Source organism: Quercus suber, unplaced genomic scaffold, assembly GCF_002906115.3.
Source record: "Quercus suber isolate HL8 unplaced genomic scaffold, Cork oak 2.0 scaffold_37, whole genome shotgun sequence".
Taxonomy (NCBI): Eukaryota; Viridiplantae; Streptophyta; class Magnoliopsida; order Fagales; family Fagaceae; genus Quercus; species Quercus suber.
The window spans coordinates 995,614-1,023,456 of record NW_027069502.1 but is presented as its reverse complement, the minus strand read 5'-3'; the positions used below and the strand labels follow the sequence as shown (position 1 = coordinate 1,023,456).

At 35.1% G+C, this 27,843-nt stretch overlaps 2 protein-coding genes across 4 annotated transcripts; both read right to left on the bottom strand.

Annotated features, from left to right (window-relative positions):
- Positions 1–2,811: 2,811 nt before the first annotated feature.
- On the bottom strand, positions 2,812–17,814 carry LOC111983064 (probable serine/threonine protein kinase IRE4). Of its 2 annotated transcripts, XM_065770911.1 has the most exons (17): positions 17,653–17,814; positions 16,171–16,265; positions 15,831–16,046; positions 13,696–14,937; positions 11,667–11,839; positions 11,316–11,568; positions 9,928–10,020; positions 9,679–9,819; positions 9,438–9,530; positions 8,796–8,985; positions 8,636–8,721; positions 6,304–6,392; positions 5,597–5,648; positions 5,367–5,423; positions 4,630–4,761; positions 3,854–3,928; positions 2,812–3,296 (listed from the first exon to the last, which is right to left on the bottom strand). In XM_065770911.1, the coding sequence occupies exons 1-17, from the start codon at positions 17,696–17,698 to the stop codon at positions 3,201–3,203; spliced, it is 3,129 nt and encodes a 1,042-aa protein (XP_065626983.1). In that variant the 5' UTR covers positions 17,699–17,814; the 3' UTR covers positions 2,812–3,200. The 2 variants fall into 2 exon arrangements, with proteins under 2 accessions (XP_065626983.1, XP_065626984.1); XM_065770912.1 differs by lacking the exon at positions 16,171–16,265 and having other exon boundaries at positions 17,653–17,765.
- Positions 17,815–20,409: 2,595 nt separating this feature from the next.
- On the bottom strand, positions 20,410–27,547 carry LOC136066512 (probable serine/threonine protein kinase IRE4). Of its 2 annotated transcripts, XM_065770909.1 has the most exons (6): positions 26,912–27,547; positions 25,442–25,536; positions 25,102–25,317; positions 22,966–24,207; positions 20,936–21,108; positions 20,410–20,837 (listed from the first exon to the last, which is right to left on the bottom strand). In XM_065770909.1, exons 1-6 carry the CDS (start codon positions 27,147–27,149, stop codon positions 20,519–20,521), a joined length of 2,283 nt encoding a protein of 760 aa, XP_065626981.1. In that variant the 5' UTR covers positions 27,150–27,547; the 3' UTR covers positions 20,410–20,518. The 2 variants fall into 2 exon arrangements, with proteins under 2 accessions (XP_065626981.1, XP_065626982.1); XM_065770910.1 differs by lacking the exon at positions 25,442–25,536 and having other exon boundaries at positions 26,912–27,024.
- Positions 27,548–27,843: the final 296 nt, after the last annotated feature.

Below are 27,843 nucleotides of genomic sequence, written 5' to 3'. Positions count from 1 at the left end.
CGATAGCTCCTAGTATCCTAAAGGTATTGGGCGCGCACTGCTCAGGAGAGAGCCTGTGGTTGCGGAGGTAGTTCAAGGTGATGGAACCCATTGGGAGGGTCATTCCCCCTTCAATGAAGGCTATCATTGGGATTACGACCTCTCCCTCTCTTCGGGCCGTTAGTATCCGCTCCGGAGGGCAATATCTCAGATTCACCCCCCGCGGTATACCATAATTTTGCTTAAATTCCTCTATCAACGCCGGACTATCGACGAGATGTTGGAATTTGCCCATTCTTAGAGAACGATTGAAGCAGTGGACAGGAAATGAGTTTTGAAGGTAGAAAATACTAGCCGAGAAGAAAATAAAGGACCAAGAGGTGCCGAAACTTACACAGACAAGAGTGGAGGATAATCCCTGGACTCGAAATGGACTCTTGGTGGATCCTGGAAGAAAAGAACACAGAAATCCGAAGAAGCTTGAAGGGTTTTGAATGAAAGAGCTCTCTGGGTATTCTGAGGATGCGTAAAGTAAAGAAAAATAACCTCCTCTGAGGATTTATATACGGGGACAAGTGAAAGGGTGTAATTCATCCCGTCCAAATCCCGAAGAAGAACCCTGTCCGTTGGATCAACAATCCACCGTTAGATGCAAAAGACAAAACGCTGCCTGGAGTAATTAATACAACGCTTTGAGAATACGGAACTGACAACGGCAATAATGAAACACTTGTCTCTATGCTCGCGCGCGTGTAAACGGGGGTACTTACGATTTCCCTCTTTTAAATTTCTTTATTTTTATTTCTTTTTCCTTACGTGGCAGGTCAAAATCTTATTCTTTCTCCTCGGATGTAAAGGAAAAATTAAAATTTTGAGGGGCTATTGTGGGGGGAAAAAGGCCCCGTCTAACATAGTGGGCCAAGAGCCCATATGAGGATTACTGTGTGTCCGATAAGAAGAAGATGGTAAGGGCAAGGCCCATCTAGAAGAGGGATCCCCAGAGAGAAAAGTGATTACAATCCGAAGAGGTTGCCTTCTGTCCGAAGATGTTATATTCCTCTGATGCGAATAATATGGATCAATTGAACGTATAAAAGGTCAAGATGATCTTCCGAGGACTCCTCCTGATCAAGATAAGCTCTGAGTACACTTGGAGACGATAAGGATGAAGAAATATCTAAAAGGAAAGCTACTACCACTGTATTTAATGCTCTGCACCAACTTTTCTGACCTCATTTATGTGGAGAAGACCCCTGACCAGTGTATCCTCACCTACCGCCACTCACACAGAGTTAAAGGAGATGCTTGACATGACATATACTCAAGTATACTTACGAATAAGGTACAAGTGGACGATGGGGATGAGGAAAAGGGAGATTATATAAAGAAAAGAAGCTATTAACGAAAGGGGGAGGGAAAAAAAAGAATAAGAGCTTGACTGTAACCCTAAGATCTGTATTCACCACATAATCAATAATATAGCTCTTCGGATATCTATTCTTTACGTGTAAATTCATGTTGGTTTGTGCTTGAGGGTTGTGATTCGTTGTTGTTGATCCCATAATCAACCTAGCTCTTTCACCCATACTCTACAAATTCATTGTTTTGGGTTTGGGCCACAAATCCTAACTCTACAATTATAATAATTTAAATTTAATGTAACATGTTATATGTATTTCATAAAATGCAAGCATACATTTTTTTTTTTTAATACAAGATAGAATTTCTACTCTAACCTAATCTAAGTGAATATGTGTGTGAAACTCCCTTCTGAAGACTTGAACCCCATCCCTTACCCCCCACACCCCACAAGCATTTATACTTGTGAAGTGTCCACCACACTAATGGTGCGCAGTTAAAACATTATTTAATTACTAACCTCTTCTACATTTACATAAAACAATATTATAATTATGTAATTTAAATCTTTTAATTAAATTATGTTTTTCTTATATATATATATATATATACACTTATAAACTTTTAAATAACCCATGCACTATTTAACCTAAAAATTTAGGATATATTCTTATAAAATTATTATATTATATTTTCTCGTGCTGTGTGAGTTTGCAGCTAATTCATTTCACTTCAGAATGCTAAGCTCAATTAATGTCATTTGTCCCGTTAAAAAGCAAAACCAATAGTATGATCCCACAATGTTGAGGATTAGGCAACTTATAATCCAACTCTTAAATTTCTTGCATCAGATTTACTTTTATATGCCATGTCATTTGCTTTATAGTTGAGGAGTACTATCACACCTCATGAGCTATAGTGATCCCGCAGACAGTCACCACTACAAATTGATCCGGCATATTTGTGGGAACATCAGATTTTCATAGTGCTCTAGTTGACAGTAAAACTTAGGTATGATAGCTTAGGTATAGTACATTGAATTTCCCCAATGAACTTCAAATGTCTAATTACATTGACTAATAAAATACAAATAGTATTATCATTTCTACGGACAATTAAATTCAATGCAACTATGTGTTTGAATTTAATTGGAAAGTCATCAAAGTATCTACCTAAGTTTTGTCCTTCAGTTAATATGAGATTGATGAATGATGACAATAGTGAAGTTGCCTAAATGGCTAAATCAAAACCCTCGTCTGTGCACTAATTACAGGGGTATACATGAAAAGACACGGCAACCACAGTTAAGATCACAACCCTGTAGCACTTCTTTCTTGGTTTCAAGAGGGGCAGAACTCCAAAAGGCATTAACCAAATAGATGACAATCCTCAATTTAGGTCATTGCCACATTGGCAAATCTTCTTATTCAGAAGACCACAGTCAAGCAAAAATGAGTCCCATAAATAAAGTAATAACAAAAAAATAAAAACCTTTTCCCTCTTAATTTTAAATTAAAAACAATAAGTCGTGACAATGAGCTCTAGGCCTCTAGCTTAAATGGCACCTCCTTCCATTATGAATCTTACAGTAATTAAAAATTAAAAGAGAAAAAGAAAAAGAAAAAAGAACCAGTTCTCATTTTCTTTCCATGACAGAGAACTCTAGAAGGAGCAATACATGCCACTAGATGTCATTGCTATTGCAGATATTATTCTTTTTGTTTAATTTCTTATGATTTTCTTTTCTTCTCTTTTTTCTTCCTTTTTTCTTTTTTTGGGTGTATACCTTTTTCTTCCTATCCTAAAATTATTATATACAGGGTTAGCTGTACAAAGCATTTGGTGTTAGAACAAACCATAAACTATGAACCAGGACCTCTGGATGGAGAGCACTTTGTCAGATCCTTCCCAGTTTGTAAGAGCACATCATGGTTAATAGCTGCCAACTGTGACAAATTCTGCAAAGAGAATTTCCATTAAGTAAAACACGTTGGAATCATATTTAATTTGTTTGACATACATGGTCCATGAATCTTTGACAAAAACTTCCACCAAGTAATATGTGAGGGATGTCTCAAAAACCTCATGGAAAAAATACTATTGTGTTTCACTAGGTACAGTGCACATACATTGCCTACACGCAACACCATATTGAGGGCAACAATAAGGTGGTGGTTTATTTCTCCTTTTCCTGTGAGACGGGCAGAAAGAGGAGAGAGAAAGGGGGGGGGGGAGGGGGGGGGTGTTGGAGTGGCATGGACCTGAATTGGCAAGTTGTAACAAACTATAGCAGTCAGCCACATGCAAATACAAGAATATTTTTCATTCTCTTCAAATTCATCAATTTGGGAAATGGTGCAAGTGACAGCCTTGGACACCCACATTAATACGGGAGCCTATTACAGGTAATAATTCCAAGTTCACTGGAAATACTATGAAAAGAAGCTGCTGGTGCAAAACTAAATATATAAAATATGGCTACATTGTTTCATTTTAAGGAGTTGAGTTGGGTTACCTTGAAAGAGAAATTTATTAATGAAAGACTTAATGGAGAGTCATCAAACTCTGCTAGGTCACCACATTCATCCATCTGAGTAGGAAAAAAAAATACATGTACAATAAGATTTCAGAAGACATTAAATGATTTCAAACAGAACTTCTGAACTCAAAATAATAGAGAAAATAAGCTAATACAGTTCACCTTCATTCCCATGGGACATTCTAATCAATCTACAAAGAACAATTTTCCCTATAGTAACTTAAAGAGAAATTATTGTTCAGGGGAGTCCTGTAGTGGATAAGCCAATGAGCTCTAGCTCAATTGGTATTTGGTACTTTCTCCCCTTGCAAGTGCTACGTAGAGAGTGAGGTTGTGGGTTCAAAACCCATTGTGTGCATTTGTAACTTACCAATCATTTTAAAAAAAGGAAAGCTTGCGTCAATTACCAAGCAGTCATCAACAGTAATATAACTTAGCTGAAGAAAACAAATATTAACAAAGTGCTTCATATTTCACATCAATAGTCCTTCTAGGAATCTAATGACACAGATTTGTAAGGTCAACACCAGCCTCCAATAGAAAAAAAAAAAAAAAAAAAAAAGAAGCTAAAGTCTGTTGTACGCGTTTAGTATCTTGTATATTGTACACAATATTTAAATGCAAGCATAGCTGTTTTGAGTAACTATTCCAGTAAAATTCTCAAATATGAAGTATTAATGAAATCATAATACATGTAATATTAATTGGAAGCATAAACAGCAAAGTTGAGAGATGAATAAGAGAAAGTCCACCTCAACTCCAGAATTTGAGTACGATTCCTGAATGTCAGAATCTGAATTGCTACTTCCACTAGACATTTGATTAAACCGTGATATAAAATAGCTCGTGTCATCTGCACCGTCTGGCTGTGGCACAAAGGCAGCCTAAAATAGAGTTTAAGTAGTGACAATGTTAATATTTCCAAAATCTTCATGATAAGAAATATGTACCAGAATACTCCAAATCTTTATAGATATAACACATACATAAACAAAAGCATGCACATAAAAGAAGATAGAAATAGTTGTGAACCATGTTTTTTTAAGGGCTCAACCTAGCACGAAAAGACCTATGCATGGTTGTATGACAAGTTGTCTTTTCCAAATTAGCCTCACAAAAGGCAAACCAATATATAATAATCATAAAAGAAAAATAAACTGTTCATCTTTGTTTCCATTTTTCTCCACTTTGTTATTGAAGTGCTTGGCTAACTTTAGCCACTTCTTCAAAAAATTTATTAATTACTCAAGAATGTGCCATTCAAGAATTTTTTGAGCACCAAAGATCATGTTATCAACCCCAAACAGTTGTGCTAAGACATTGTAATTTAATAAAGCTCAATACAAGCAACATATAATATAGAGTACGTTTCTCAACAAAAAAAAAAAAAAAAAAAACACAACACATTTTGCCATATAGTTTTATCAAAGAAGGAAATTTAAATATAAGGAATATATCTCAGAAACACCAAGAGGAGCAGCATTTCTACCTTTTGCAATGCCAGGCTGTCCCAATTAACTCCTCTGAAAAAAGGATGTGCTTTTACCTGTAAGAATAATCAACAGAGTCAAAATGACAAATCTATGATAAATTAATATTAGTTCTTGTTCAAGTCTTCTTGGTGCAGAGACAATGCTAATTGCACTTTTTTTTTATTAAAAATAAATAAAAAATCTTCTTGCTTGGTCAATAATCAGAGTCCAGAGATTGGAATACAACCTCTGCCGATCCATTTGCTCCTAACCGCTCCTCTGGATCATGCATAAGAAACCTAAAGAAGAATAGGATTGAAGTTGAATAATTATTTGACTACACAAACAGACATGAACTAAAATGAGTGCTTCGCCTCCCCGAATGGTAAAGTATAGTCTAAATACAAACCAAAATAGTAGATCAAGTTGTCTAACTGATCCAATTTGTGGGTATGAAGCAATGTGAATAAAATGACAATAATCTGATTTTGGGCGAACACATGTAGCTACACCATAAACTTAGGAAATAAAGGGAACAGTAAGTAAATTACCCAGTGTAAAAACTGTACGTAAGAAGACATGTCTGTATGCACAGTGTTAAAATTACATCAGAAGAGGAGATGTTATCAATCTCAAACAAACCTAGTAACCTCCAAATTCAAGTTAGACATTGAATTTAATACTATATTTGCAGAAAAGTACAAAATCTGAATGTTTACTGTAGGCAGAGAATCATACCTTCTTTTTTGCTTATTCAGTAATTTTTTTTTTTTCTTATAAATATTTTTTTAAAGAACTTTTCTGTTTCAGACATTCATACTATCTGTTTGTGCTCACAAAATACAGTGAATGATTAAAGCAAGACCTAAACATACACATAAACAAACACAAAATTGATAAGACAAGCAATTACAAGCCAATATCAACACATTAAAGGCACAAAGCATAACCAACCTATTAATTAAGTCTTGGGCCTCATAGGACATGTCGCTAGGAACAGAAGGCCAGGGGATTTTTCTGTTAAGAATGTTGTCAAAAATTATCTGCACACCCATGAAAAAAAGTGTAAGTGTTAAACGTTTAAGATCTCAGATGGAGAATTTTACTTAAACAAATGTGCTGATGAGAAATCAGCTCACAAAAGAAATATGAAATGATGTAAGGAGCACAAAGACAGATTTATTTTAATTTGGTTTTATTTAATTTTAGAAGGCAATATTATTTTTACTATTGGTCCATTGGATTTTATTTTAGGTCTTATTAACTAATTATGTTATCAATATTTTATTTAATTCCCTAGAGTTAAGGTTATTTTCGTAATTCAATAATTAAACTTTGGTACAAATCAATTAGGGCTAGGATATTCCTAGTAGTGTATATAAGCGCACTATTGTACTAAATTTAAGGAATTAAGGTGCAGAAACACACAACTACAATAAAAATGTATGATGGGAGCTAAATGTGTACATGCAGCTATGTAACATTCACATTAGAAAAGTAATTCCAATGATAAAGTTAGAATCTTCCACCCAATTCATCTAATACAATAAAAAAAGAAAATTGGTGAGGAATATGTTGCATACATTCACCAACCCATTCTAGCTTTGAAGGGTGAGGAATCTAAAATATAAACTGGTTATTTTATATTTTTCTTGTTGAGACTTGTGTTAGAATATTGGTTAAGTAATTAAATTTACCATTTCCTAACAGAATATTGTTAAGAGTTATGTCCACTCTACCTCTTTTTTTTTTTTTTATAGGTAATAGGAGTTTTATTGATAACAAAGTACAATGTGTTTACAATTGTAAACTCACATCATAGTGTTGGACCCAATTAAAAAGTTAAAAGTCCCAAGTGTTGGACCCCCACATTGACATAGAACAAATAGAAAATTTATCTATGTGTGGTTGCGGTGGGTTAAAGTTTAGGAGCATTGTGGAAATAAGATTTAGTCGTTGAAGAATTGTGTTAGGGATCAGATATTCAGATGAGTTAATGGCTATTTGGTAGAAGAAAATATGTGGGGAAGGGGCTTGATTTGGGGTTGTAAGGAAGAAGAAAAAGAGGTTTTTATGGTGCTCAGGGGCTGTATGAACAGTACCACAAGAAAAAGAAAAAGAAAAAGAAGAAGTAAGAGGGAAGAGAAAAGAAGAAAAGAACACGCAAAAGCAAACGTGCCTCAATGTTCAAAACACTCTATAATCTATTTGATAAACCCCAATCTCCTTTGAATACATTGAGCACAAATATATACACACACATACTCCTTGTACTGGTAGTATTGGAACTCCCTAGTAATATTAGGACTCCTAGTCTAACTAGTAAATTAAAAACCTTATAAAAGACTGATTGAGTCCAGAATTTTCTAGCAATATTTAGGTTTTATTTTCTTTGAGTACATGTTAGTCTTTCATTTGATTTTTCAACCCCAGACATTAAAACTACATGACTTTTACTTCAACTGGACTTTACATGTGGACCCATAAAATAATTCTTGAATAGACAAATTCATAAAGTAATAGTAAATCAATCTTCCATGGCAACATCAAACATGTGACTGGGAGTGTTAGAATATTGGTAAAATGATTGAATTCACCATTTCCTACTAGTTTAAACTTTTGGGACAATCAATAGTTTATCAAGTTGCTATGAGCAGGTGAAAGTGTATGAAAGATATCATCATCTAAAATTAGAATTTGGCGTTTTAGCTAAATCTTGCTTGCACCACCTACAATTATGAAAATTTCTTAATATAATTATTACTATTCTGCATTAAGTTGTACATAATCCCCAAAAAAAAGGGAAAAACTATTCAAAAAGTTGTCACTGGAAAATACACAGCATTGGTAGCCAATAATGCATGGATATCTACAGCATTTCCTGGCACCGTGCCCGCAAGATAACGATAACATGTCTGACAAGAAAAGTATAGACTAATGGCACAGCAGGCACTGGACAAGACATAATAACATATAGCACATTTCTAAATGAAGATGAAGTCTTCATTCAATCATATACATCAAATTTAGATTTTTTTATTGGAAAATTTCCAAGCACAAGCTGTGGGTCCTGGATCAATGAGCCCATCTTCTTCCCCTAAGAATGAGGAGGAGGAGCCATCTGCGATAAAGCTCATTGGATTGAATCTACTAGCTACATATATTGCTTAATGGGGGAAAAATGTTCTACAGAACAAGAGACTACGTAGATGATGCTTTTCTGATACATGGATCTCAAAGGAGCTTTAATTTCTAAAGAAGCACTAGGGTTGAAAAATAAGAATACCTCGGGCCGTTCAGCAGTAAAAGGAGGAATTCCAGTAATCAATTCAAATAAAATGATTCCCACTGACCACCAATCAGCAGCATAACCTGCATGAAAGATTGGGTCATTTTAACTGCCCAGTATGTTTAAAATAAACCTAAACTCAAAGAAGAATTCAAACCATGCTCAGTTCCGAGAAGGATTTCTGGGGCCAAGTAGTCAGGTGTCCCAACAGCGGAGTGCTGTCGTCTATCATCTGTCTGTTGAGCATGTGGGTTATGGGCATCTGGAGTAGTTCCATTTGTCTGAGGTCCTGATAAATCCATTGTGCTGTTTATAAGGCCAATCTTGGATAGCCCAAAGTCTGTAAGCTGGTAATATAAGCAACGATTAGCATATTATTGTCATTCATCAAATGCTGAAGCAGATATGAAATCAACCCTGCAGAGGCATATACAAGGACATCTAGTGTGATGCATAATGAAATAGAGCCAGGAAGGTCTAAATAATTGCTCTTGAAGGTCTTATAGCTAATGAGTTCTAATCTCAAAAGGTTCTGTTGCCAACAAATTAGCTCATTTGATCTCGTACTAAATAAAAGGACATCAACAAGTATGAGTAAGGGGTTAAGATACAAAACTGCACAAAATCAATTCTTTTATTTAATGCTTGAAAATTTTAGATAGTAAATTTATTGACAAAAGAATGCACTCTGAGTAACTCAATATCAAATGCAGCATCATTTGGTTGCCATGTTCCAGACTTTTCTTTTACTATTTTCTACACAAGGAAACAGATTAATCATCAAATGCATACACCAGACCTTAATGTGCCCATCCTGTGCAATCAATATGTTGTCAGGTTTCAAATCACGATGTACGATTCCAAGAGAATGGAGGTACTCCAAAGCAAGAACCTGCAATATGATAAAACATATTAAGAAAAGATCAAGAAAGAACTAAAAAAGAAATACATACACCCCAGAACCCTGCACGCAACCCCCCCCCCCCCCCCCGGCCCCAAAAAAAGAAGAAGAAAAGAAATACATATGATTTTAAACAGACCAGTTCTGCAATATATATACGAGCTACATCTTCGTCAAGGCAACCGACTTTCTTCAGCAGAGAGAAAAGGTCACCCCCATTGAGATATTCCATGACCAAGTAAAGGTTATCTCTACAGGTGAAAGAATAAAAAAATCGAACCTGCAGTACAGGATCACATATTCATTTCAAATGAATCATAAAGTACATATTAAACTATTCAACAGTAGCAGCTCTCATGATTCAAAGAAACCAAAAATTGGATATTACCACAAAAGGGTTTCGGACAGTTATTAGTATGTTACGCTCGGCTAATATACGATCAACATCATTTTTTCGTATCATATCCAACTTCTTCAGCACCTGCATAAGCGAAATGCTGCACAATATCAAGAATCTGGACCAAGATTACCATTATGGTGCCAAAAACAATAATTACTCATTAAATGGCTGGGAAAAGGAAAAAAGGGTGGAAAAAATGCTAGTACATTCCTTAGGAAAACATAACACTGCAAAAACAAAGACCACAGAGAATAAACTGTTTTTCTTTGGGGTTGGGGGGGGGGGAGGGTGTATGAAAGAATCTTGAGTGACATTGAGATTCTTGGAACTGTATGACAAGAATATAGATGCCAGTGACCTCATAAAAGCGAGGATGCTCTGATCATATATGAAAATGTGTTAATCATGGCCATATGCAATGACAAGAGGTTTTGATAAAGGTCGGGAAGATAGCAAACCATGATTTCACCAAAGATATGGCCCTAGGTAGTGTTATATGACAACAAAAATTTCCCGTAAGTCAACAATCTTAAGCAACTATGGTCTAAGACTTAGCTATAAGCAAGCATGAGGCTCACATTGTAAGTGAGACACCATATTTATCTTCTGCATAGAGCTATGTTGGGATCCATCAATTTGTTATATAACAGGCCATTCTGTTGTAACTCACCACCTTGACCATGTATGAAAGAATCTTGAGTGACATTGAGATTCTTGGAACTGTATGACAAGAATATAGATGCCAGTGACCTCATAAAAGCGAGGATGCTCTGATCATATATGAAAATGTGTTAATCATGGCCATATGCAATGACAAGAGGTTTTGATAAAGGTCGGGAAAGATAGCAAACCATGATTTCACCAAAGATATGGCCCTAGGTAGTGTTATATGACAACAAAAATTTCCCGTAAGTCAACAATCTTAAGCAACTATGGTCTAAGACTTAGCTATAAGCAAGCATGAGGCTCACATTGTAAGTGAGACACCATATTTATCTTCTGCATAGAGCTATGTTGGGATCCATCAATTTGTTATATAACAGGCCATTCTGTTGTAACTCACCACCTTGACCATGTTCTTTTAAGCCTTCCTCCTCTATTTTTTTTTTCTTTGACAAGTAAAAATAATTTCATTCAAAAGAGGAGCTACTCGATTTCATTCGAAAGAGGAGCTACTCCTTAGTCTTACAGCTGCAGCTAGTCTTCCAAATGACCTGGCATCTTATATTTCTTTTTTCCACCTAGTAGCTCTACTTTTGCTTACAGTAGTGAATCCAAATACATATATAACAAGGAAGATTCATATGGTATTAGTCTGTTTTTCTTAGCAAGACATTAAATGAAGAATATTTACCATTTGCTTGATAAATGAGTACCTTTATTGCAAAAAAATCTCCTGTTGTCCGCTTACGTGCAAGAAAGACTCTACCAAAAGCACCCCTGCTAATTGGTTTGATAATCTCAAAGTCATCAATGCTTGTCCGCTCTTTGTGCAGGGAATTTGAAGGAGTTGATACTGCACTACTTTGAGATGCATTATCCAACAGAGATCTAGAGATTTCCTTATTCTTGCTATCACTCTTTGGGCTCCTAGTATCCATTAGTTCACAAGCAAGTAGATATTTTTCCCTGCAAACGTAGTTGAATGTGACAGGAATACCCCAGTGAAATGAGTTTAATTATTTAAATCCAATATCATAAGATATTTTTCCTAATACTAAAATTACCGCAAAAGTTTCTCTATCCGGCCTCCAAAGGTATCTATTACAAGAGCTTTAAGCTTGCTATCCAGTAAAACATCCTGCAAGTCTTGCATACAGGCAAGCAAAAATCCATGAGACCCTTCTTTTGAAAGATCTATTTCAGACACACAGCGGGCTATGTCTGCAAGGTCAATCATCTGGCAAGAAAAATGTACAGGCATGAGAAATTGCATAAAGGCATTACAACAATAGCTATAAGGTGATCGATAGATATATTTAAGAACAGGAGCAATGAATCTATAAGAAAGATAATGAATGCTTGCCAGCCAAAAATAGACAAAAAATGAAAGCTTGAAAGTAGAGTCCCAAGCTAGAAGGAAAGCAGAGTTTGGTAATCAAATACCACATATTACATAGTGTAGGCAGCTTGGATGGCCTAGTTTAGAAAAAATCTGAATGGGCTGCAAGCTCAAATAAGTAAACAAAGCAGGACCCGAATTATTGATGGAAGTAAATCTAAAATAGACAAATCAGATTACGCCAACAGATGTACATAAGCAGCCAGCTCCAGTATGGCAAGGGTCAACAGGAACTTGTGACCCAAAAAGATAACATTCTTGTTCACTTATTGTACAAAAGATTGTGAGCAGTTCATGCTCAAGGGGCAGGTTATCTTGTATGGTTTACTCAAGAAATGAGATTGACAATAAGGATCATTGTTATAATATAATGTGGGCTGCAAAGAACTTGACCCTTGGGGAACAGAAACCTTTATGAATAAGAACAAGATCTTCAAACAACAAAATAGCCAACTGCTTTATAGGAAAACCACAGTCATGTTTATTTTTACTATCCCAATTCCCCCTACGTCCCCCCAAAATAAAATGTCTGCATTAATTAATTTAACAGAATCCCTATGCTTTTCCAATGGACAAAAATTGTTCCACAACACTCATTAAACAATGACAGGTCCTTATTTATTAATAGTTGAATAACAGAAGTCCTTTATTTCTTCCTTTGCCACTCAAAAAATGACTTTTTAATCCTGTCTTCACAACTAAAGATTGTAGTAGTCATAGTAATTTGGTCATTCCTAGATTGTACCGACTTGATATAGCAAACAGGAATTTTAAAAAGAAAAAAAACAAGCTGACAAGAATCCTACATAGAAAAACAGGACAAACACAAACTAGTTCATGAATATTTTTTGTGATTAGTGTTGATTGTATCAAATATTCGATGAGATTTTATGTAAAATATTTCTTAATTAAATTTCTGAGTTTTACCTTTTAAATCATATATACACTTTTATGTGAATATGAAATTCATTTTGAAAATGGGTAGGTTTCTACATTCTCTCAAAGGACCTTCAAATTTTGTGGAGATTCCCATTCTATCAATGGGATAGCTTGAGATATCTCAGTAGAATTTGGAGATTTATCCATCGTTAATATTTTAAATACTCTGTAACCATTCCATCAATTTGAGACAACCTATAATTATTAGGTGAAATTCCTCTTAATTTTAACTTAAATTTTAAGATAGTTCTCAGGTCAAAATCACATAAAGGAGCTTTTTAAGTTGTTGATTAACATTAGCTTCTAATTCCAATGAAAATAATTGGGCTGACAAATACAGTGAGGATATTCCAAGATTTACTGGTGACGACTAAATTGTCATAGCGATCAAGTGGTATCAAATTATCTTCGAATTACAAAGCTCAAAGACGTTTTTTAGCAGCATCAAAGGCTTCCGGCAAGAGGCACCAAAGTACTTCCCAATGCCAAAGGAAGTTGATTCTCACAAATAAAATTGATGTGTCCAGAAAAATAAATAAAAAAAAATAAAAATAAAAAAAATCTATTTTTGTTGTTGCTTATCATAATGACAACTAAACTATCAAAGAAGTGGATCACATGTTGCATTGACAGTTGAGTGTGACATTCCATGCAATGAAAATATTATTGACAAAGATCTGAGCGACTCTTGATAATTAAACTTAATTACAATGACCTCTAAGAAGAAGAAAAAATCCAATACAAAAATGACAGACCTGTTGCACATCCTCAAGCTCGGAAGGATTGTTATGCCCCAACCACCAGGAGTCAAAATGACCAGCTCTAGGGGTATTAGTGGATGATACTGATGTCATGCTCCCAGTTGAAGAGGATGCGCCATGGTTGCCAAGCTTTACACCCAAGTGACCCTTCAAGTTCATAGGAGGATGAGAATCATCTATGCAGGCTGTGTCCATCTCATGTATATCCTCAAACATTCCTTCAACACCTTTATTTCGCCACTCACTAATCTTGGGAGAGCAACCTTCAGATGCGATTGCCAAATTTGTAGTTTGTGTTCTTAAGCTTTCAGGGCTTCCATAAGATGCATGAAAACTTGTATTGCGCGACTCTATAATCTGTTCCAATATCTCCCCCAGTTTTATAAGACGTTCATCTAGATCTGGATAACTTAAATCACACTTGTCAGCATATGCACATATGTAAGAATGTGATTCCAGATGACAAGTAGGAACAATTTCCTCACATATCCTACAGATAACTGAATCAGATCCATCAGCACTTTGTTCTTGCTCATGAAATGAACCAGAAATGGAATTATTTGCTGACTTTCCAATGCCATCAAATTGATGAAACTGTCGCACTAGTGAAAGTAAATTAGTTTGGGAATTTTGAATTGGAAATCTTTGTTCCAAGACCACAGAATCCTTTCTCAAAATTCTGTCATTCTCATCATCTGGCTCTGTAGAACTGTAACAACTTGCCTCTGGGACAGAAGATAGCTTATTTTCTCGCTGCAATTCATGTTTGACGTCATGCTTCTGATTCAAAGCATAATCTGAACCAGAATCAGTAACCCGTGGATTGGGCACCCAGCTTGTTTCAACAGCAGGAACACTTTCTAAACATTTCTTTAGTTTTTTAAGGGATTTCGCGTCTATTGGTTCCCTATCTCTCTGGAACTGCAACAGTCTAGTGCAACGTGTTAATATGAAGAGCATCCGTGTGAACGACCACTTTAGCATTCCTGTTTGACACTGATGCCTTTTCTCAGTCAATTCTTGAACAATTGTTTCACATTTGACACGAAACTCAGAAGAAGCCATTTCAGTACACATTTTAGCAAGAATAAGAAGATCATCTGCCATTGTCTGTTCCTCTGGGGATGAGTCAATCTTCTCAACAACATCCATAACATCCCCTGCCAAACTAGCTAGTTCCACATTTACCACTTCTTTGGCAGCATCAAATCTTGAATGCAAAGAACCCAAAAGCTCCTGAATATCTCATAAAGGAAAAAAGAAAAAAGATGTTAATCAGTCATAAATGACAAAGTCCAGCAGGGACCAATAATTTTGTTTCGTTCTTATCTAAAATTAACTTATCCTAAGAAATTGTTCTCTTACAACACAAACCAAAAATGGTTCTTTTTATCTATGGCATATTGGTAGAGTCAGCTACTGCTAGATGTGATGATATCTCTACAAGACATTAGTTAAAAATTAAAATATGCCGAAGTCATTAGCTTGTATAATTGCATGCCATGGAAAGAGGACTAACAAGAATGTATTGGAATAAGGGACATTAGGATTTAGGACCAATAATATAATCTCACCATTATAAAATAACAACATTCAACATTAATGTAAAACCATTTGATGATGTTTACATGTGCAGGTATTGTGTTACATTTCGCTGACTTGCTTGAAAACTTCTTATGATAGTTAATTATTTTATTCCAGCATAAATTTTTTTTGATAAGTTATTTTATTCCAACGTAAATAAGTCTATGTAATCGTGATATTGACAAGTGAATTTTGAATCCAAGAATCAAGTTCATAGGCAAACATGTAAATTTTTCAACCATCTCAAGAACAATGAAAAACAACCCTGTGAAGCCTTATCCAGAAGCAATTTTGTAGTAGATTTGCACTCTTTTTTTTCCAACATAATTGACAACTGTTGATGGTACTTTTGTATGACATACGATAATACAAAAGCCAATTCACATTATGTGAACATATAATATTCATCAAACAATTTAAAAAGTGCAAAAAAAAGTCTGTTTATCAAATAACTTACTCTTAAGTGCACTTGTCACAATCTAACGGTGCTAACCAAAAATATCAAACAAAGGCAATGGGTATTATTCTCAAACTATGAGTAATACCTCCAAATCACTGTAGCTGTGGGCCCGAGGCTGGGCAGGTTGAATGCCACCTTTTGGTCCTATTTCATGTGAAAAACTTTTTAAACCCATTGACACTTTACTATGGCTTGCACTCTCCCATGAAGAATATTTTACATCTAAATGATTTCCTTCATTGTGTACTTTAGTTTGTGTAGGACTCTCCTCGTCTGGCATCTTGACTTTTGAGTTGGAGCCCTGTCAGATAAGTAGCATGACTTATTTTCAGTAAATCTAGGAAAGAACAAAGCATAAGAAATCATCATATGCATATCCTACATAAATAGAAGTAACTTATAAACAAATATCAGAAGAATCCTACCTCAATGTTTAGAGGAACATTATTGAAAGGTTGAGTTGAATCCTTGGAAAGATATGACTTGAACCAAAAAGCTATCTTCTTTCCTTTGTGGAAAGCTAAGGCAAGAAAGTAATTAAATATTATTTTGTTATGTTTCTTTAAGTAACCAAGAATGCTGTATTTAAAATGAGGAAGAAGGAAAACTACATATTTTAAGATTGCTATTACACAAAGTATAATCTTTTACTAGAAAAGACACATTATAAACGAATAACAAATCAAGAACTTCAACTTTTCCCGTCGCCCAATACAGAAGCTCTTCTGGAGACCACTCTTTGTACCAACTCAGGCAAGAAGAGGAGGGTCTAAACCACCAAAAAATCTTAACAAGCAGTCCCAACTCCATTTAAAACTCAAGAAATTTTCTTAACAATCCTGGTAGAAATAGCTAAACAGAGCTGGCTTCAAATCAGCAGTGCCAAGTTCAATATGCCAAAGAGAATAGTCCTAATCATTAAGCATTGCTTGGGCTTTAAATCATATGAATTCTAAAACTGTTTGGAAGTTTGGATGGAGAGGAGAGTAGAGGGTAAGGGAGGAAAGAAGAGGAGAGGGGATGGGAATTGTTACCCCTTCCCCTTGTTTGTATGTTTTGAAAATTAAGGAGGGGGAAGGGGAAATAGAATTTTTGTGACAAATTCTGTACGCTATGAAGCTACAAGGTTCTTGACTATCACTAGGAGCTAACACCAGTTTGAAGGTCCATCTTTGAATGAAGATAAGTTCAGTATATGACCCCATACACATCAGTAACAAAAACTTCACATGACAGGCCTTGGCAGACAATGGTATCGTTATTCACTTTATCTAGCCTTGATGTTAAATAAGTTTTTGCTAAAGGACCCCTTTAAGATGTCAGCTTTAGTAATTAATCAAGAAACCTTACCTAAAATCATCTCAGTATCCTTTACAATCAAATTTAAGCAATCCAAATTATGTTGCCATACAATAGCCCATTAAAATTTTAAAAAAAACCGTATACGACAACTTAAAGAACCACATATATGACACCACTGGCAACTAGACAGAATTAAACACACACACACCAATCTTCTAAACTAATTCTTAGTTTTTTGCTTTTTTTTTTTTTTTACATCCTCCATAATCTACAAAACCAGTTTCAAAGAAATAATAAAATCTCCTCCCAATAAAAAAAAAGTTTCGCCAATACTCTATTAAACACATGAAATACAGCACACATACATATATTTATAAATTCAATAGTTACAAACAGAGGAGGGGAAAATTGAACCTGAGCGTCTCAGCTGGAGACACAGGTGCCAGTTAAGCTGCAAGGCTTTTGGTGCATATATATATATATATATATATATAATCAAACAGTATATTTTCTCTTTCTATTCCAACATTTTCTGAGCAGCCAAACAGAGCTTAACGAAAACAAAACCAAAATTAAACCTCTGGAACAAGAAAACGCAAACCTACTTTTCCTGGAAGGACCAGTGGGCTTTTCACGTCCTCCCTGAGCCATAGTCTTCTGCTTCTGCCTCAACGGAGACCTCGAAACCCAAAAACTCGGAGACTCAACCGACTCGTCCGGTCTCGAACTCGGCTGTTGATCCTTCGAAGAAACTCGCCGAGTCTTGATCCGATTCAAATGGTTGGTGGGGGTGATAATGGTGAGTGGTATATATTGAGGTACTGATAATAAATATATGTAACTTGCAATTTATTTTTCATTTAATGAATATGACTATTGAATGGAAACTTATTGAGGCCTCTTATTAAAGTTACAAATGTATTTATTATTTTAATCTTAAGAGTTACAAAATTTTAAATTCTGCTTGAGACTTATTCAACCCGTTTAACTCATGTAACTCTTTGGCCCATAGTGCCTATTAATACTCTTTAACTTACACACTCCCTCTGTCGAAATTATGGTGAAACTGATGGTCATTTTTTTTGTTGCACTTTCGCTGAAAGAATACAAAAAAGGACTATGTGAGAACTTTAGCACACATATTAAATGGACTGGTAATGGCTGCTGTTGTTTACCATACCATGAAGGAAAGTTAGAGTCAGAATCAGTCTTCTTAGGCAGGTTGGTTAGAAAGAAGACTATCCTTTTCTTTTTTTATAGCTAAAAGACTCTTCAATGTAACTCTGTGCTTCTTTTTTTAATGAAATTTCTTCTCTATTTGGCCAAAAAAAAAACTTCTTCTTAATCAAGCAAGTGAGAGAGAGATGCTACATGCATCTGATACATAAGAAACCACCTTCTAGTCTAGGCAGTCTTTTTAATCAATAGTTGGATTTCCCTTATGTGTACAACTGATTGCCTAGTTATCTTAAGTTTTGTTCTGATGTTGATGAATGTCACAGCAAAAAAAAGTATAACTTGGAGAATGACCTAAGCTACCAAAATTAGCAACATAAAATGGAACTGGCAATCATTTTGGATTTTTTTAAAATAAATAAATTTCAGTAAGCCTAAAGACACACATAATTTTACGTCTAACTAATGTGTTAAGTTATGATTGGTGCATGAAAAATAATGTCAATCATGGATCTATGTAAAAGTGATACTACTCTTATCATAAGTTGACAACACAATAATATGGTTTGAAATTGGGTGTGTATGTATAGTTTTTTTAATAAAGCTCACAATAATTTCTATGTTTTTTGTGCCCAAATTATGTGGTTTGGATTGGTTAACTACATTTTGTGTGAGGGTGTGTTGAATCTATTAGCTGTTTACTAAATTTAGCTATATAACTATTTATCAGAAGCCTCAATTGTTACTTAATAGTTCTTTTAGGATATAATTGTGGTTATGGGGATGCCAACTTAGGCTAATTGCTTACATAAACAATGGGGAAGTAACTTGAAAGAAAATATATATATATATATATATCTGAATTAATCTAATCTAATATGGCTTAGAGAATTCTCAATTAGAGGGTGTATGAAAGAATCTTGAGTGACATTGAGATTCTTGGAACTGTATGACAAGAATATAGATGCCAGTGACCTCATAAAAGCGAGGATGCTCTGATCATATATGAAAATGTGTTAATCATGGCCATATGCAATGACAAGAGGTTTTGATAAAGGTCGGGAAAGATAGCAAACCATGATTTCACCAAAGATATGGCCCTAGGTAGTGTTATATGACAACAAAAATTTCCCGTAAGTCAACAATCTTAAGCAACTATGGTCTAAGACTTAGCTATAAGCAAGCATGAGGCTCACATTGTAAGTGAGACACCATATTTATCTTCTGCATAGAGCTATGTTGGGATCCATCAATTTGTTATATAACAGGCCATTCTGTTGTAACTCACCACCTTGACCATGTATGAAAGAATCTTGAGTGACATTGAGATTCTTGGAACTGTATGACAAGAATATAGATGCCAGTGACCTCATAAAAGCGAGGATGCTCTGATCATATATGAAAATGTGTTAATCATGGCCATATGCAATGACAAGAGGTTTTGATAAAGGTCGGGAAAGATAGCAAACCATGATTTCACCAAAGATATGGCCCTAGGTAGTGTTATATGACAACAAAAATTTCCCGTAAGTCAACAATCTTAAGCAACTATGGTCTAAGACTTAGCTATAAGCAAGCATGAGGCTCACATTGTAAGTGAGACACCATATTTATCTTCTGCATAGAGCTATGTTGGGATCCATCAATTTGTTATATAACAGGCCATTCTGTTGTAACTCACCACCTTGACCATGTATGAAAGAATCTTGAGTGACATTGAGATTCTTGGAACTGTATGACAAGAATATAGATGCCAGTGACCTCATAAAAGCGAGGATGCTCTGATCATATATGAAAATGTGTTAATCATGGCCATATGCAATGACAAGAGGTTTTGATAAAGGTCGGGAAAGATAGCAAACCATGATTTCACCAAAGATATGGCCCTAGGTAGTGTTATATGACAACAAAAATTTCCCGTAAGTCAACAATCTTAAGCAACTATGGTCTAAGACTTAGCTATAAGCAAGCATGAGGCTCACATTGTAAGTGAGACACCATATTTATCTTCTGCATAGAGCTATGTTGGGATCCATCAATTTGTTATATAACAGGCCATTCTGTTGTAACTCACCACCTTGACCATGTTCTTTTAAGCCTTCCTCCTCTATTTTTTTTTTCTTTGACAAGTAAAAATAATTTCATTCAAAAGAGGAGCTACTCCTTAGTCTTACAGCTGCAGCTAGTCTTCCAAATGACCTGGCATCTTATATTTCTTTTTTCCACCTAGTAGCTCTACTTTTGCTTACAGTAGTGAATCCAAATACATATATAACAAGGAAGATTCATATGGTATTAGTCTGTTTTTCTTAGCAAGACATTAAATGAAGAATATTTACCATTTGCTTGATAAATGAGTACCTTTATTGCAAAAAAATCTCCTGTTGTCCGCTTACGTGCAAGAAAGACTCTACCAAAAGCACCCCTGCTAATTGGTTTGATAATCTCAAAGTCATCAATGCTTGTCCGCTCTTTGTGCAGGGAATTTGAAGGAGTTGATACTGCACTACTTTGAGATGCATTATCCAACAGAGATCTAGAGATTTCCTTATTCTTGCTATCACTCTTTGGGCTCCTAGTATCCATTAGTTCACAAGCAAGTAGATATTTTTCCCTGCAAACGTAGTTGAATGTGACAGGAATACCCCAGTGAAATGAGTTTAATTATTTAAATCCAATATCATAAGATATTTTTCCTAATACTAAAATTACCGCAAAAGTTTCTCTATCCGGCCTCCAAAGGTATCTATTACAAGAGCTTTAAGCTTGCTATCCAGTAAAACATCCTGCAAGTCTTGCATACAGGCAAGCAAAAATCCATGAGACCCTTCTTTTGAAAGATCTATTTCAGACACACAGCGGGCTATGTCTGCAAGGTCAATCATCTGGCAAGAAAAATGTACAGGCATGAGAAATTGCATAAAGGCATTACAACAATAGCTATAAGGTGATCGATAGATATATTTAAGAACAGGAGCAATGAATCTATAAGAAAGATAATGAATGCTTGCCAGCCAAAAATAGACAAAAAATGAAAGCTTGAAAGTAGAGTCCCAAGCTAGAAGGAAAGCAGAGTTTGGTAATCAAATACCACATATTACATAGTGTAGGCAGCTTGGATGGCCTAGTTTAGAAAAAATCTGAATGGGCTGCAAGCTCAAATAAGTAAACAAAGTAGGACCCGAATTATTGATGGAAGTAAATCTAAAATAGACAAATCAGATTACGCCAACAGATGTACATAAGCAGCCAGCTCCAGTATGGCAAGGGTCAACAGGAACTTGTGACCCAAAAAGATAACATTCTTGTTCACTTATTGTACAAAAGATTGTGAGCAGTTCATGCTCAAGGGGCAGGTTATCTTGTATGGTTTACTCAAGAAATGAGATTGACAATAAGGATCATTGTTATAATATAATGTGGGCTGCAAAGAACTTTGACCCTTGGGGAACAGAAACCTTTATGAATAAGAACAAGATCTTCAAACAACAAAATAGCCAACTGCTTTATAGGAAAACCACAGTCATGTTTATTTTTACTATCCCAATTCCCCCTACGTCCCCCCAAAATAAAATGTCTGCATTAATTAATTTAACAGAATCCCTATGCTTTTCCAATGGACAAAAATTGTTCCACAACACTCATTAAACAATGACAGGTCCTTATTTATTAATAGTTGAATAACAGAAGTCCTTTATTTCTTCCTTTGCCACTCAAAAAATGACTTTTTAATCCTGTCTTCACAACTAAAGATTGTAGTAGTCATAGTAATTTGGTCATTCCTAGATTGTACCGACTTGATATAGCAAACAGGAATTTTAAAAAGAAAAAAAACAAGCTGACAAGAATCCTACATAGAAAAACAGGACAAACACAAACTAGTTCATGAATATTTTTTGTGATTAGTGTTGATTGTATCAAATATTCGATGAGATTTTATGTAAAATATTTCTTAATTAAATTTCTGAGTTTTACCTTTTAAATCATATATACACTTTTATGTGAATATGAAATTCATTTTGAAAATGGGTAGGTTTCTACATTCTCTCAAAGGACCTTCAAATTTTGTGGAGATTCCCATTCTATCAATGGGATAGCTTGAGATATCTCAGTAGAATTTGGAGATTTATCCATCGTTAATATTTTAAATACTCTGTAACCATTCCATCAATTTGAGACAACCTATAATTATTAGGTGAAATTCCTCTTAATTTTAACTTAAATTTTAAGATAGTTCTCAGGTCAAAATCACATAAAGGAGCTTTTTAAGTTGTTGATTAACATTAGCTTCTAATTCCAATGAAAATAATTGGGCTGACAAATACAGTGAGGATATTCCAAGATTTACTGGTGACGACTAAATTGTCATAGCGATCAAGTGGTATCAAATTATCTTCGAATTACAAAGCTCAAAGACGTTTTTTAGCAGCATCAAAGGCTTCCGGCAAGAGGCACCAAAGTACTTCCCAATGCCAAAGGAAGTTGATTCTCACAAATAAAATTGATGTGTCCAGAAAAATAAATAAAAAAAAATAAAAATAAAAAAAATCTATTTTTGTTGTTGCTTATCATAATGACAACTAAACTATCAAAGAAGTGGATCACATGTTGCATTGACAGTTGAGTGTGACATTCCATGCAATGAAAATATTATTGACAAAGATCTGAGCGACTCTTGATAATTAAACTTAATTACAATGACCTCTAAGAAGAAGAAAAAATCCAATACAAAAATGACAGACCTGTTGCACATCCTCAAGCTCGGAAGGATTGTTATGCCCCAACCACCAGGAGTCAAAATGACCAGCTCTAGGGGTATTAGTGGATGATACTGATGTCATGCTCCCAGTTGAAGAGGATGCGCCATGGTTGCCAAGCTTTACACCCAAGTGACCCTTCAAGTTCATAGGAGGATGAGAATCATCTATGCAGGCTGTGTCCATCTCATGTATATCCTCAAACATTCCTTCAACACCTTTATTTCGCCACTCACTAATCTTGGGAGAGCAACCTTCAGATGCGATTGCCAAATTTGTAGTTTGTGTTCTTAAGCTTTCAGGGCTTCCATAAGATGCATGAAAACTTGTATTGCGCGACTCTATAATCTGTTCCAATATCTCCCCCAGTTTTATAAGACGTTCATCTAGATCTGGATAACTTAAATCACACTTGTCAGCATATGCACATATGTAAGAATGTGATTCCAGATGACAAGTAGGAACAATTTCCTCACATATCCTACAGATAACTGAATCAGATCCATCAGCACTTTGTTCTTGCTCATGAAATGAACCAGAAATGGAATTATTTGCTGACTTTCCAATGCCATCAAATTGATGAAACTGTCGCACTAGTGAAAGTAAATTAGTTTGGGAATTTTGAATTGGAAATCTTTGTTCCAAGACCACAGAATCCTTTCTCAAAATTCTGTCATTCTCATCATCTGGCTCTGTAGAACTGTAACAACTTGCCTCTGGGACAGAAGATAGCTTATTTTCTCGCTGCAATTCATGTTTGACGTCATGCTTCTGATTCAAAGCATAATCTGAACCAGAATCAGTAACCCGTGGATTGGGCACCCAGCTTGTTTCAACAGCAGGAACACTTTCTAAACATTTCTTTAGTTTTTTAAGGGATTTCGCGTCTATTGGTTCCCTATCTCTCTGGAACTGCAACAGTCTAGTGCAACGTGTTAATATGAAGAGCATCCGTGTGAACGACCACTTTAGCATTCCTGTTTGACACTGATGCCTTTTCTCAGTCAATTCTTGAACAATTGTTTCACATTTGACACGAAACTCAGAAGAAGCCATTTCAGTACACATTTTAGCAAGAATAAGAAGATCATCTGCCATTGTCTGTTCCTCTGGGGATGAGTCAATCTTCTCAACAACATCCATAACATCCCCTGCCAAACTAGCTAGTTCCACATTTACCACTTCTTTGGCAGCATCAAATCTTGAATGCAAAGAACCCAAAAGCTCCTGAATATCTCATAAAGGAAAAAAGAAAAAAGATGTTAATCAGTCATAAATGACAAAGTCCAGCAGGGACCAATAATTTTGTTTCGTTCTTATCTAAAATTAACTTATCCTAAGAAATTGTTCTCTTACAACACAAACCAAAAATGGTTCTTTTTATCTATGGCATATTGGTAGAGTCAGCTACTGCTAGATGTGATGATATCTCTACAAGACATTAGTTAAAAATTAAAATATGCCGAAGTCATTAGCTTGTATAATTGCATGCCATGGAAAGAGGACTAACAAGAATGTATTGGAATAAGGGACATTAGGATTTAGGACCAATAATATAATCTCACCATTATAAAATAACAACATTCAACATTAATGTAAAACCATTTGATGATGTTTACATGTGCAGGTATTGTGTTACATTTCGCTGACTTGCTTGAAAACTTCTTATGATAGTTAATTATTTTATTCCAGCATAAATTTTTTTTGATAAGTTATTTTATTCCAACGTAAATAAGTCTATGTAATCGTGATATTGACAAGTGAATTTTGAATCCAAGAATCAAGTTCATAGGCAAACATGTAAATTTTTCAACCATCTCAAGAACAATGAAAAACAACCCTGTGAAGCCTTATCCAGAAGCAATTTTGTAGTAGATTTGCACTCTTTTTTTTCCAACATAATTGACAACTGTTGATGGTACTTTTGTATGACATACGATAATACAAAAGCCAATTCACATTATGTGAACATATAATATTCATCAAACAATTTAAAAAGTGCAAAAAAAAAGTCTGTTTATCAAATAACTTACTCTTAAGTGCACTTGTCACAATCTAACGGTGCTAACCAAAAATATCAAACAAAGGCAATGGGTATTATTCTCAAACTATGAGTAATACCTCCAAATCACTGTAGCTGTGGGCCCGAGGCTGGGCAGGTTGAATGCCACCTTTTGGTCCTATTTCATGTGAAAAACTTTTTAAACCCATTGACACTTTACTATGGCTTGCACTCTCCCATGAAGAATATTTTACATCTAAATGATTTCCTTCATTGTGTACTTTAGTTTGTGTAGGACTCTCCTCGTCTGGCATCTTGACTTTTGAGTTGGAGCCCTGTCAGATAAGTAGCATGACTTATTTTCAGTAAATCTAGGAAAGAACAAAGCATAAGAAATCATCATATGCATATCCTACATAAATAGAAGTAACTTATAAACAAATATCAGAAGAATCCTACCTCAATGTTTAGAGGAACATTATTGAAAGGTTGAGTTGAATCCTTGGAAAGATATGACTTGAACCAAAAAGCTATCTTCTTTCCTTTGTGGAAAGCTAAGGCAAGAAAGTAATTAAATATTATTTTGTTATGTTTCTTTAAGTAACCAAGAATGCTGTATTTAAAATGAGGAAGAAGGAAAACTACATATTTTAAGATTGCTATTACACAAAGTATAATCTTTTACTAGAAAAGACACATTATAAACGAATAACAAATCAAGAACTTCAACTTTTCCCGTCGCCCAATACAGAAGCTCTTCTGGAGACCACTCTTTGTACCAACTCAGGCAAGAAGAGGAGGGTCTAAACCACCAAAAAATCTTAACAAGCAGTCCCAACTCCATTTAAAACTCAAGAAATTTTCTTAACAATCCTGGTAGAAATAGCTAAACAGAGCTGGCTTCAAATCAGCAGTGCCAAGTTCAATATGCCAAAGAGAATAGTCCTAATCATTAAGCATTGCTTGGGCTTTAAATCATATGAATTCTAAAACTGTTTGGAAGTTTGGATGGAGAGGAGAGTAGAGGGTAAGGGAGGAAAGAAGAGGAGAGGGGATGGGAATTGTTACCCCTTCCCCTTGTTTGTATGTTTTGAAAATTAAGGAGGGGGAAGGGGAAATAGAATTTTTGTGACAAATTCTGTACGCTATGAAGCTACAAGGTTCTTGACTATCACTAGGAGCTAACACCAGTTTGAAGGTCCATCTTTGAATGAAGATAAGTTCAGTATATGACCCCATACACATCAGTAACAAAAACTTCACATGACAGGCCTTGGCAGACAACGGTATCGTTATTCACTTTATCTAGCCTTGATGTTAAATAAGTTTTTGCTAAAGGACCCCTTTAAGATGTCAGCTTTAGTAATTAATCAAGAAACCTTACCTAAAATCATCTCAGTATCCTTTACAATCAAATTTAAGCAATCCAAATTATGTTGCCATACAATAGCCCATTAAAATTTTGAAAAAAACCGTCTACGACAACTTAAAGAACCACATATATGACACCACTGGCAACTAGACAGAATTAAACACACACACCAATCTTCTAAACTAATTCTTAGTTTTTTGCTTTTTTTTTTTTACATCCTCCATAATCTACAAAACCAGTTTCAAAGAAATAATAAAATCTCCTCCCAAAAAAAAAAAAAGTTTCGCCAATACTCTATTAAACACATGAAATACAGCACACATACATATATTTATAAATTCAATAGTTACAAACAGAGGAGGGGAAAATTGAACCTGAGCGTCTCAGCTGGAAACACAGGTGCCAGTTAAGCTGCAAGGCTTTTGGTGCATATATATATATATATAATCAAACAGTATATTTTCTCTTTCTATTCCAACATTTTCTGAGCAGCCAAACAGAGCTTAACGAAAACAAAACCAAAATTAAACCTCTGGAACAAGAAAACGCAAACCTACTTTTCCTGGAAGGACCAGTGGGCTTTTCACGTCCTCCCTGAGCCATAGTCTTCTGCTTCTGCCTCAACGGAGACCTCGAAACCCAAAAACTCGGAGACTCAACCGACTCGTCCGGTCTCGAACTCGGCTGTTGATCCTTCGAAGAAACTCGCCGAGTCTTGATCCGATTCAACCCGGTAGGTATTCCAACATCCGACGAAGACTCACCTTCACCTCCGTTTCGACTTGTCGCATCCATTTAGCAAAAATAAACTTCAAAAAAAAACGTTTTGAATAACCTGAAACTAAAAACTAAAACCCTAGCTACCCTCCATTCTAAGACTAGCGATCAAAAATTGAGAACTAATCCAGTCACAGCTATCAATCTATGAGCTTTATTCAATAAAATAGAAAGGCATATAATTTAAAGTCTTTCTTGTCAATTTATTATGTGATTTTTCTTTTTTTTTGAAATTTATTTATGGTTGTGATGTTGAAGGCTCAGAGAGAGTTGCCAGTGTTGATATGAGTTGTGAAAAGGAAGTAAAATAGCAAAAGAGAAAATGATGATTCCGCAATTGGAGATCCTATTTGAGTTTCGTTGCTGTTGTTGTTGTTGTCTTCCCACCTTGTTTCCTTTCAAATCTCTTGCCTACATTATTTTAGTATAATGGCTTATGCATTATCTATACTTTTTTTCTTTTTAAGTTTTATCTATACATCAATTCTAAATATAAATTTATTTCCCTACAAAAATTTCTAAAATTTTGATAATTATGGTTTTTTTTTTTCTTGAATTATGAGCACGTGTACAGAGTTTTTATCATTTAAAGAAAACATAATACGAGTTGGTAATGGTAAGATTCTAAAAGATTTAAATATATAAGAATAAAAATGTGAATTCTCAAAGGGTTATATATAACAAACATATAAGAGGTTAGTAGTAGATATTT